Consider the following 10,991-nt stretch of genomic DNA (forward strand, 5'->3'; position numbering starts at 1 on the left):
GTAGGCTAACATTTCCTTTAAAATTTTAACTTTTAGTTCTTCTTTCTTGTCTAGAGCATCCTCTTAATCACCCTACCTCACCTGAGCATAACTTTTCATTTCCACTGAAAATATACACAATTAACATCCTCATAGACCAAAAGTTTCAAATTTTCATGTAAGAAAGCCAAGTAAACTGAAAGTAATAACATCAATACTATACATACTTAAAAGTCGTGGAATCCAAAGTGTAAGAAAAAACAATACTTACATAGATATTATGATATAGAGAGAGAGATGAGAGACAAATAGAATAAATAAAAAGGGAATTGTCCATAAAAATACGGAGTACAGGAAGAAGTAGAAAAAGTAATATAATGATGGAAAAAGATAAAACATCACGCAAAACCTTAAAAGAAAGTCGTCTAGTTGTCGTGTCTTGCTCTCTCCTCGAATAGTTTTTTGCCGAAGTTTTCACGTCAAATTTTTAACCCTAAAAAAATTTTCATCTCTCCTTTGTATCATACTATAATAGTACAACGAGTACCCACCTCTCTCTTTCACCTAACCTTCTCGTTTCTCTTACTCTCTCCCTCCCTCTTTCGCTTTATTTCTCCCAATACAAAAAAATGTCAGTCAACCATTACTCCACGGACCACCACCACAACCACACTCTCTTCTGGCAGCAACTCCACACCACCGACGCAACAGAGACCACCACCGCCACGTGGCTCAACCAAGACCAGAAAGAGTCTCTCTTCGAGAAAACTCTCACACCAAGCGACGTCGGCAAACTAAACCGCCTCGTCATACCAAAACAGCACGCGGAGAAATACTTCCCTCTCAACGCCATCTCCAATAATGCTGACGCGTCAACGGAGAAAGGGATGCTTCTAAGCTTCGAAGACGAGCTAGGCAAGTGCTGGAGGTTCAGGTACTCTTACTGGAACAGCAGTCAAAGCTACGTGCTGACTAAAGGATGGAGCAGATTCGTCAAAGACAAGCAGCTAGACCCAGGCGACGTCGTTTTCTTTCAAAGACAGCGTTCTGATCCCCGGAGACTCTTCATTGGCTGGCGCAGACGCGGCCAAGGCTCCTCTTCCGCCGTTGCCAATCCGACGTCGTATTCTAGCTCAATGGTAGATGCTCCTCCGTATCTCCAAGTCCACGCCTCTAGTAACTACTCTAATCCTCCTTCTCACTCGGAGTATTCCCACTACGGTATGTTATATATTTCTCCTTAATTACCGTATGCTATTTTCTTACTAGTTAATTTTAGTTTCGTTAATTGTAGAGTTAATCTTATGTTGTCGGGATAATTACAACATTAAACACCTAAATATTTTTATTTATAGTTTATCTTCTAATAGTGTGTGATAATTATTATCACCTCTACACGATCTAATAACAACCTGAGTTAAGTAACATTCTATTATTATTATACAGCTATGATTATATTTTTCTTTGTAATTAAAAAAGACCCCGACAATTTCTAGAACTTATTATCTTCAACTTGCTGTTAACAAAACTACACACGCGCTCTGAACAGCGCGTGTAGAATACCGTCCAATACCATGAGACAAACGTGACTTGTGTTCAGTTGTGTTCGTGTTTTCTTTGTTTGTTTCCTCCAATAAATTAAAGAAGCGCACGTGTCGTTTTACAGGCGCCGCCGTAGCAACAGCGTCGGAGACTCACTCCATACCATCGTCTTCCGCCGTCGGGAGCTCAAGGACGGTGAGACTTTTCGGTGTGAATTTGGAGTGTCAGATGGATGAAGATGACGGAGATGATTCTGTTGCCGCCCCGAACGCCACCGAGTGTCCTGACGGTTATTATGGCCAAAACATGTACTATTATTACACTCCTCATCCTCATAACATGGTAATTTTGCTTTTTACCTTTGAAATGTTATATACTATCAATCAATTTGGATACATTACATCATCATTGTGATAATTATACATACAGATGGGTGACGCTGTTTCTCGAGATGAGACAGCTGAAATTATAATTTAATAAACGAGTACTGATTAGGAGAGATTTTTTGGGTTAAGTAGTAATATAATTAAGAGGAATCAGGAATCTGTTAAGTAGGAGACTATAGACTTTTGAGGAGTCGCACATGGCCACTTTGTTAGTGACTTAACCCTGCTTCGTATTAATTCTTTATTTTTTGTCTGAGCCCACTTTCATTTGTTTTAATAGAAGACAACTAATTAATAAAGTATATATGCTGGTCTCTGCAATCACTGTTGCTTTGTTATTTCTAACAATGCTAAGGAAATGTTAATTGTTAGGTTTGATTGTTTAAATAAGGAAATATTTATTTTTGATTAACTTAAATAGGGAAATAAGTATAACTTGTTTGTATGCATGTTACAAAGTATCTTTGTTATAAAAGAATGATAGTGATAATTTTTGGAATAATTTTATAAAAACAGAATATAGCTTTCACGGGGGATACGATGAAGCAGCTTGGAGATAGACGAGGATGAAAGATCCAAAGAAGTGACAAAGAATTTGGAATTGACTTAAAGCTTTTATGGGACCAGACTTTGAGCATTCTCTATAGTCACAGAGGCTCATTTTCTGGAAAAATTGTATGCAATTTTTAATAAAAATATCTCATTGGCTTCCGTACCCTATGTAACTAATTCGGAAAATAGAAATATATATTGCTGAATTTTAGGAAGACTTTTTTTTATCTACTTGCAAAGTCAGAAGAAAAAAAAATGGAATAACAAAATACATCTCATGATGATGTGTTTACATACATGCATATGTATAGTTGTACTTGTCTAATGATGAGTATATACACATTTTCTTCTGGTGAAAGATGAAATCGGGAAACTGATGAGATTATTATATAAAAGTGGGCCAAATAAATGATGGTTTGTGGAATTGGAAGTACTATAGTCATGCTTTTAACTTTTCACTACCTTCTTTGATAGTTCCTCACTTTTTTTTGTTTTTGTTTCGATGAACAATGTCATTGCTATGGGAGGCATGGTTCAATTCAAATAGTCTAACCAAAGATCAAATCAATCAAGTCACATATATTTGATATATATATATATATATATAATGTATTCAACTGGAAGTAGTGCGAGACATGTATATTATTATGTATTTTATTTCCGGGAGCCTACAATTTTTTGACAAAAAGAGAAACTTTAAGAGAGTCCTACAAGAACCTGTTCATTTTTCATGTACTAAGGTCAGATGAACAGTGAATCATCTGTTGAAAGCGATCGTCTGTTCATGTACTGCTTCTTTTAGTGCTCTTCAACATTTATATCTCATTCATAAAAATTATATCTACAAATCAATCATTGGATCAGTCATCCACCTCCCATGTGCTTCCAAAAAGAGACTGTGCTATGATCCAATGATATCTTTAACTAGCACATACATTGTTTCTTCATCAGTTTATTATATCTCAATAAACCATTAAACACGGTTTTACATTCATGATTTGATTGATGGTTTTATCAACCTGATTTATGATAAAATAGACTACAGTCAGACAAGGGACTAATCCCAAGGCTGCTTTCGGTAGTGAGGTAGCTATAGCTGCGTTATGACTTATCGATAAGCGAAAAAGAAAATTGACATCTCTACTACAATCATTTCAGTGTATGCTTTTGTCAAAAAGAACCTCTCGAAACTATCTGCGTATAGGCAACCAAAGGAGTAAAGCTAAGGTTTGATTAGACAGAAAGTTTCCATAACAGAGATGGTAACAATACAGCCTTATCATGGACCACTCACTAACTACAAATGCTCGGGATTGTATGAGCGCATGTTCCAACTTTGAGTGCAGTAACAGCTGCAATCTTTAAGGCAGACACATCTGTTGACTTGACAGCATGGGTTGATATTCAACAGGTAATGCAAAATATGTTTCCAGCGACTTACTTAGCCACAGGTGATTCTCTATAGGGCCCATGCAGATTCAGGAAAAGATACTTACTTGTTGACTTGGAAGGCTAGCTGATCTCCGCCCAATGGTTTAGTGGCTTTACAAGTGGGAGAGGGACCCCTCCTCAGACATGCGCCATTATCACTAGTCTTTCGAGCTTTTGGCTACATTTAAGATGCTCAGTGGCCTCTCCTGCATTAGGGGTTCGTCCTGCAAATAAAGTTTTGATCATAACAAGACAAAGTACAGCTCTGAATCGACTGCTCAACTTTCCCCCTGGAATCTATCTGATATCTATGCTTTTTAATAGCTTAACTTTTCCGAGACAGCATTATGTGAGACTATTACAGATAGCATGGATTTTCTAAATCCACTAACAATGCATTGGTTAAGGTCAACAGTGACTAGGGAAGACAAAAAAATGTGTACAAGAAATCACAAAAGAAAATTAATATTTTTTTCTAACCAAACTAAGAGGTGCTTACTATTTTTTCCAGTGGGTTGAAACAGTCATCTGAGTCTCTGACATATAAAAGGCATCCCCGCAATGAGCCAGCTTGTGCTCAGAAAGAGTCCTTGAGAAAATGTAATCTGAATAAGCTGTATGGGAATCAGACAGTATATCATCACAAAAGTTTCTAGTAACCTGTGTCCTCCCTGCAGTTTTACAGGGAAGCTGCTGTGAAAAGTGAAAACTGGAACTTAGATCTATGAACAACATTTTCAAGCTAAATATTTGTTTCTTCTTCTAGAAGTTGCTTCACAAATAGGCTACATTTTGCGCAAAGGACTACTACATCGTAGATAGAAGATTCTTGTAGTACAATCAAAGAATCCAAGATCTAGTAAAGTACATACTCGCATTCACCTACTGGAGCTGACAAAGTAAAAATCTCATGTAGTCTTTTTAGAGTTGTCCGATGATTCATCTCTAGGGACTTGAGACTCTTCCTTGTTCTGCATAACTTGCTGAACACCCTCATGGTAACCTTTGATAAAGCTCGCAAGAGCATCTTTATAATTAGAAGCACGTGTCATGTACACACGATGTAAAGCAGGCCTTAAAGTCTCCATGCCACCTCTTGCAGCTACCGCTGTAACAACAGAAAATAAATGATTATCAACGAAAACGATAGACAAAAGATTATTCATAGAGTCAGCAAACTCAGATACAATCAAAAGTGGGCAATAGTAGGTTCTTACCAAGATCTTCCAAAACAGAGGGCTCTTTCTCAGTCTCTTTGGCTTGTTTCTTGGGTTCAGCATCACCCTGCTTCTTGTAATCATTGGGACGAAGCTCAGGACCTATATCTCGCACCCAGCTTGCTGCATAAAGCCTTGAAGCTTCCTTCAACACCTTAATTACAAACAAATGAAGATTTCATCCAGTGATTAGCATTAGAATCTTCTCATATACTACTCTAAACATAGTTAGAAGCGAATTACACTATCAACAAAATCACAGATGATGAAATCAAATGATTCTATATCATCTGATGATAAAGACGTAATCGTTCACTATAAATCGAGACGAAACCAAATAGAGTGAAGGTAATCTCACGAGAAATCGCTCGTGCCAAGTCAATTTGCGGCGTTTAACGACGTGAGGAGGATCGGGAAGCGACGAAGGTAAGACGATTTCTTTGAGATCGTGACGGATGTAATCGGAGACCTTACGATACACAACCTTCAGCTTCATCTTCGCTTTCTTCTCGGAGGAAGCCGTTTACAGTCGCCGTTCGCAGCTTAATTCGTTTCTTCCTTAATTTCATTGGGCTTATAATGGGCTTTTAGCAAAACAATTCGTTTTTTATATATTGGGCTTTTAACAACACGTGTCACATGGAATGAGATTCTCTATACACAAAGTGAGGTAATAAAATGAAATTTGCATCTTCATGTAGTCATGGTTCTGTTTCTTCCTCAGGCTCCGTTTCGTTTTGCATTTGCTTGACCTGCTCGAGCTGTCTTAATAGGTTCAATCTGTCGGATCCGTATGTTGAAGGTATCTGAACAAAGACATGTTCTGTGAACTTAATCAAAGAGATAGAGAAAAAAACACAAAATAACAAAAGTACGAGCATTACCAAGCCTGGGGCATATCTTTGAATTGCAGCAAGTATAGCCGCATGGCCAACTGGTGTGACCTGTTTTGACATAAGCGTACCCAATAGATTAATTCAACAACTCCAAGTACGAACAACCAATGCGGAGGGAATAGTTTTTACTCACAGGAAGAATCATAAGGACACCAATGGGAACAACTGATGCTAAGTCAGCCACGGTTCTGCGCAGAGCTTTCTTTTCTTTCTCTGTTAATTCGTCTCCTATTACAGACCTCCTAAGCAGCTCCATAGCAGCAGATGAATCAGATCCAAGAAGCTGAGTTCCTTGCCACACGTCCTATCAAAAAAAAATATCAGTAACTGTCATGAAGTAGACAAAATGTCGAAGAAACAAAGATGGTCAGAAGAAAAAAAAAACTGTTTTCTTAACTGTGCTTGTTTCTTTGATTTTATCGAGTGTTTTCTCAATGACCCTTTCTCTCTTTGAGCTCTGAACCAACTCCACACCTTTCGTACTACTGCTTGATGTAGAAGGATCCCCAGAGGTACTTCCCTGCAGAACGTGCCAAATTGATTGCCAAGGAATAAAGTGATGTGAGCTATAGTACTCGTGAGACAGACGCAAATAACATAAACGGATCCTTCTCTTTTTCCTTTTGGTTATGTGTACCACTTTAAAATCGAGTAACAACAAGCTTTACTAGAACTATAGCGATTTCTAATATTTACTAAATGTTTCGAAAAAACAAACATGTTGCAGCAAAGTCTGGTTACTACTGACCTCTTCATTTAACGAGTCATCTGTACTTCCTTGGACCCGCTTCTCCAGCTCTATCAGCTCATTCCTCAGAAGTTCGAACCGATAAATCTCATTGGGTTCTGAATCCACGCTATCAACCTTTTCTCTGGATCTCTCAATATATTCATCTGCCTAAAAAAAATATCCAAAGATATTAACACAGCATCTTCTCACTTGGTTAAAACCAAATTCGAAATATCAAGTACAAAGGTATTAGGTGTAAGATATGCTTCACATAAGATAAGAAATTAAATACCAATAAGTTGGGAGCAGACTTCCTCCTTATAGGGCGCTCAAAGAAACCCCAGAATCCACGATTCTTACTAATGTAGATGCAAAACAATAAGTAAGTTTCAGCAAGAGAATAAAGGGGAACCTACAGCTTATAACTCAACACACAAAATTATAAAATAACAGAACACGCAACATACCCTGTGCCTTGAGCTACAGAACTTATTGAATTATTTGTGTCGTTTCCGTTTAGATTCTGATGTCTTTCCTCAGATGACTCCTGAGAGCCACTGCCACCACCTCCCTGAGAACCATATGAGATTTTAGTCTTCCACACACGTTTAAGATAACGAAATGCACTCTTCTATATTTGTTTTCATATTATAGGCACCAAGACTGATACCACACTTCCTAAGAAGGGCTAAAACTCAAGGCCCACCCGCACTTAAATATCAATCATAATAACTGCATCAAGGGAAAGTTCTGAAATAAAAAGTAAACACCTCTTGAAGGGAAGCTGCTTTGGCTCTGAAAGACGCCTCCAAAAATTCAGCCTCTGTCTTAAGTTTCCTTATTTTCTCTAGGTCAGAGCAAGCGGCTTTTATTTCTTCCTTACCAGAGGCTGAGCTTGATGCATTCAACTGTTGTAGCAAGCTTTCCAGTCTCACAAGAGCTTCATCTACACTCTCTAGAGCCTGAGAGAAATAAGTGCTGTTAGTAGCTATAGTACTTTTGAAGTCACCAGAGTTTTAAACAAATAACTGGATTCAATAGTGTATTTTCATGACTAATACATAGTATACCAACCTTGTCAAATGGGCTCGAATCTTCAGTTGATAATGCATTCATGTCAACAAATCCTGCTTCTGTTACTGCCAAACTGCATCACACATTATCCAATTGCACACTGTCAAATTACTTAATAGTTAATTATAAAGGCATGCTCCATAACAAGGATGCAAACATGCAAAGTTCCAATGATGGATACACACCTTGATCTCCCCAGTTCTTCCTTGCACTGAATTAACTTGTTGTGCCTAAAAATCAAAAATGAAAATCAGTTGATCGTCAATTTATTCGTTAACCATTCAAAATTTTGATAAACAAAAGGATACCCCTTGGATAAGAACTTTGCTGCCTTGACATTAGAAGGATTCTCTGGCCATTTGCTGTATTTAATAAAGCTCTGTAACCAATAAGAGCAAACATCAAATATTTGAGGAAGAGCATCATAATCAGGTGGCCCTTCTGGTTTGCTCTTATGCCCATGTGCTTGTTTGCCTGGTTGCGGCTCCCTTTTATTTCGATAGAAAGGAAGCCACTCTAGTTCTTCACAGACAACCTACACTATGAATATTCATCATAAAACTTAAAATGAAAAAAAAAATTCCACCATTGAAGGTATGATTTATGCCTACCTCAACATACAACTGGTATGAACTAATAGCTGAAAGTTGAGGATATTGCAGGAGACTGCCCCCAATGAAGTGCCTTTAACAAAGAAAATAGCGAATGGTAAGGCGGATCGGCAGAGTATGACAAGCAAATAGAAGATAAACAATGAGTAACACCTGACAAGGTCTTCTACAGGATTCTCCAGAGAATCAGAACCGTTTGCAGCTAAAAAAGTCTGGGTGCTCCTTCCTAAAGCAATGAAGAATCCAAAAATAGCTAAATCTCTTTTCAGAACCTGCAAGGCCACAGTAACATGTGAACATACTTTGAGTCGTTATGTACACTTCACAGAGATTTTAAATGCTGCTTAGATATGTACACTGCAACTCTCTCTATTCATTACCTCGATACTTTCAGATGTTGCCAATCTCGACCATATTTTCTCTCGATCAATAGCCCGAAGCAGTTGGTTTTGTATGAGATCGACCCAGAAGACAACCTCATCTGTAGAGCAGTCACTTTCTACTCTACACGCAGCTGCACGTGGTCCAAAGTGAACAAGAAATTCTCTGCGTAGACCGAGGCTTTTCATTGAACGATAGGCCTGAGGGAGTGGAACAAGGTCAACAAATTTGTCCATCAATCTTCCTGTAGTATCTGGAATCATAGAGCAGAAGGGCAAGCACAAAAGCTCTGTTGGGCCGAGTTTTGTGACTGCTGCTATGCAGTTGAGCACAAGCATGAGAAGTGACACATCTATCTCATTGCTTGCAGCTGAGGACTTTCCTTTGGCATAGCTGGAATCAACCATACATAATCGTCATATTCCAAAAACTTATCAAACAAGTGTTTCACAGAGCTTGTTAATATGAAGAGAGTCAAAAGAAATGACATACGCAGAAGTAGCAGCAACAAATCGTTGGTCCCTTTCAAAACAATGCACACAAGATGTCACTGCAGAAGGAACTTGGTCAGACCAAAACCATTCATTGGCTTCCGGGTGGCTGGAAGATAGTTTATCCCGCATCACACTATCAAGAGGAGCAGCTTGGCGAGATAAACTGCACGATGTGATTATTTAAACATCAAAACCATAAGCAACAACAACATGGGATTATTATTTAAACAGTAACTGCTAGCTTTGGAAAGATTTTAATGTTGATGAAAGGAAACTCTTTGGACGACTATGTGAGGGAATTAATTATCAAATCAACACCATAAGAATCTCAAACTCATACTTTCTTTGCATCCTCTTTTAAAAGGCAACAACATAGTTCTTAGGCATTAAGAGAGTCAAGCAGTACCTCCTTTGCACAAAGACATTAAGATCTTCGTCTCTGTTGATTCCTCTAGATGAAACCTCAATTGCAGCTTGTAGTAATGAATACACTGAAGCCTGAGAATGATGAACAGAGGATGAGTTTAGCTATTATAGCTAAAAAAAATATGAGTTTTTGGAAGCTAAACGCGCAATGGGACAAGAATTTTCTTTCTTCTTCACCAAATAACAATATCTGGCCCTGATATAAACAAAGTAAATAACTTTCAAATCCAGTTGCATACAGCCCTATCATGATACCAAGGAGGGTGACAACAAACCAGATACTGTAGCACCGAAGTGGAACTAAAACGGGTACATACCTGATAAGAAAATGTCTTAACCCATGCATTTCTGTCGACCCCCAGCCAGGCTGATGAGAACCATGGTAACTTGGAAGAAGAAATCTTCTTTAAAAGAGCAAGTTCAAAAGTTTTGGCAGCATCATGCAAAGACTGAACCAGTTCATCACAGTTGTACTCATCTTGTATAGAAACACTGAGTTTAGCCCCCATCTCCTCAACATCATCGCTATGAGGAGTCCCATTGACAGCCACAACGTCGTCAGCAGATGCAAGAGGAAAAGGCTGCATAGTCCTCCGTGATTTATAGCAGCTTATCTTCTTGTTTCCAAACAGTTTCCTATGAAGAAGAGAGGTCCTTGAGTTTTCCAAGCAGTTTGATATATATAATCCAACTCTACCAGTCTTCTGCAGGAAACAAAGGTTCCAATGGATATCCGCGAAAGACAAGGGTTTGAAGAGCTACAAAGGCAACATTGATGAATAAGAAACGCAACTAATCAAAAGAGGATCACATCAATTCATATATTGTACATGAAGCTCAGCTAAACTTCTCTTCTTTTCTATATGTTGCTCTAACGTAGCGCGCGCGCCCAGACTTTGATGTTTATAACCAAAAAGCGACCTAATCAATCGGTACCTATTGAAAATTTGAAATTATCACCAACACTTGACTTGCACACAAATGACTAAATTTAAACGCAACGAGAGCTGAACTAGGCTAAAATATGCAAGAAGATCAAAGCCGCCAGTCAGCGATAAACACTACCAGGTTCCTGTTACGGAAGGAGATAATCTGTTAGCGGGTGTTACCTTGACGATAAAGGACCCGGCCGTTGTAGCTTAACGGCCATCTACCATGAAAGCTTACACAAGAAAAGCCAATTCAGCTGCGAATATCCTCTGGATGACGAAGATTAAACGAGGCAAAACGATATATCGCTGGGCTCGCTTGAATTGATGATGCTTATGTTTG

At 38.5% G+C, this 10,991-nt stretch overlaps 3 protein-coding genes across 6 annotated transcripts; 1 reads left to right on the plus strand and 2 right to left on the minus strand.

Moving 5' to 3' along the window:
- Nucleotides 1-531: 531 nt before the first annotated feature.
- On the plus strand, nucleotides 532-2,665 carry LOC106316179 (B3 domain-containing protein At5g06250). The gene is made up of 3 exons (XM_013754046.1): nucleotides 532-1,200; nucleotides 1,646-1,863; nucleotides 2,424-2,665. Exons 1-3 carry the CDS (start codon nucleotides 609-611, stop codon nucleotides 2,475-2,477), a joined length of 864 nt encoding a protein of 287 aa, XP_013609500.1. The 5' UTR covers nucleotides 532-608; the 3' UTR covers nucleotides 2,478-2,665.
- Nucleotides 2,666-3,273: 608 nt separating this feature from the next.
- Nucleotides 3,274-5,644, minus strand: LOC106315958. 4 transcript variants are annotated; one of them, XR_001264687.1, is made up of 6 exons: nucleotides 5,466-5,644; nucleotides 5,108-5,261; nucleotides 4,763-4,998; nucleotides 4,390-4,504; nucleotides 3,956-4,114; nucleotides 3,274-3,300 (listed from the first exon to the last, which is right to left on the minus strand). XR_001264687.1 is itself a non-coding variant. In XM_013753809.1 (4 exons), exons 1-3 carry the CDS (start codon nucleotides 5,601-5,603, stop codon nucleotides 4,799-4,801), a joined length of 492 nt encoding a protein of 163 aa, XP_013609263.1. In that variant the 5' UTR covers nucleotides 5,604-5,644; the 3' UTR covers nucleotides 4,547-4,561; nucleotides 4,763-4,798. The 4 variants fall into 4 exon arrangements, 2 of the variants coding, with proteins under 2 accessions (XP_013609263.1, XP_013609265.1); XR_001264686.1 differs by lacking the exon at nucleotides 3,274-3,300 and having other exon boundaries at nucleotides 3,441-4,114; XM_013753809.1 differs by lacking the exons at nucleotides 3,274-3,300; nucleotides 3,956-4,114; nucleotides 4,390-4,504 and adding an exon at nucleotides 4,547-4,561.
- An 84-nt stretch (nucleotides 5,645-5,728) lies between these two features.
- On the minus strand, nucleotides 5,729-10,981 carry LOC106313937. The gene is given in 19 exon segments (XM_013751874.1): nucleotides 5,729-5,913; nucleotides 5,992-6,051; nucleotides 6,137-6,307; nucleotides 6,401-6,523; nucleotides 6,752-6,901; nucleotides 7,026-7,092; nucleotides 7,201-7,304; nucleotides 7,504-7,695; nucleotides 7,808-7,880; nucleotides 7,993-8,037; nucleotides 8,116-8,342; nucleotides 8,419-8,491; nucleotides 8,572-8,690; nucleotides 8,799-9,192; nucleotides 9,292-9,456; nucleotides 9,700-9,791; nucleotides 10,037-10,402; nucleotides 10,405-10,477; nucleotides 10,829-10,981. Coding segments are annotated over 19 exon segments (2,640 nt in total). The 5' UTR covers nucleotides 10,870-10,981; the 3' UTR covers nucleotides 5,729-5,808.
- Between the last annotated feature and the right edge of the window lie 10 nt (nucleotides 10,982-10,991).

This window comes from Brassica oleracea, chromosome C9 (genome assembly GCF_000695525.1).
Source record: "Brassica oleracea var. oleracea cultivar TO1000 chromosome C9, BOL, whole genome shotgun sequence".
NCBI classification, from domain to species: domain Eukaryota; kingdom Viridiplantae; phylum Streptophyta; class Magnoliopsida; order Brassicales; family Brassicaceae; genus Brassica; species Brassica oleracea.

What these genes read in the sequence shown, in the direction of transcription:
- LOC106316179 (XM_013754046.1), top strand. Translation starts at nt 609, where the DNA reads ATGTCAGTCAACCATTACTCCACGGACCACCACCACAACCACACTCTC. An exon ending in CTCGGAGTATTCCCACTACG is followed by an intron (nt 1,201 to 1,645) that starts GTATGTTATATA and finishes GTCGTTTTACAG; the next exon opens with GCGCCGCCGTAGCAACAGCG. An exon ending in CTCCTCATCCTCATAACATG is followed by an intron (nt 1,864 to 2,423) that starts GTAATTTTGCTT and finishes TTATAAAAACAG; the next exon opens with AATATAGCTTTCACGGGGGA.
- LOC106315958 (XM_013753809.1), bottom strand. Translation starts at nt 5,603, where the DNA reads ATGAAGCTGAAGGTTGTGTATCGTAAGGTCTCCGATTACATCCGTCAC. An exon ending in CTTGGCACGAGCGATTTCTC is followed by an intron (nt 5,262 to 5,465) that starts GTGAGATTACCT and finishes TTTGTAATTAAG; the next exon opens with GTGTTGAAGGAAGCTTCAAG. An exon ending in CTCTGTTTTGGAAGATCTTG is followed by an intron (nt 4,999 to 5,107) that starts GTAAGAACCTAC and finishes CTGTTGTTACAG; the next exon opens with CGGTAGCTGCAAGAGGTGGC.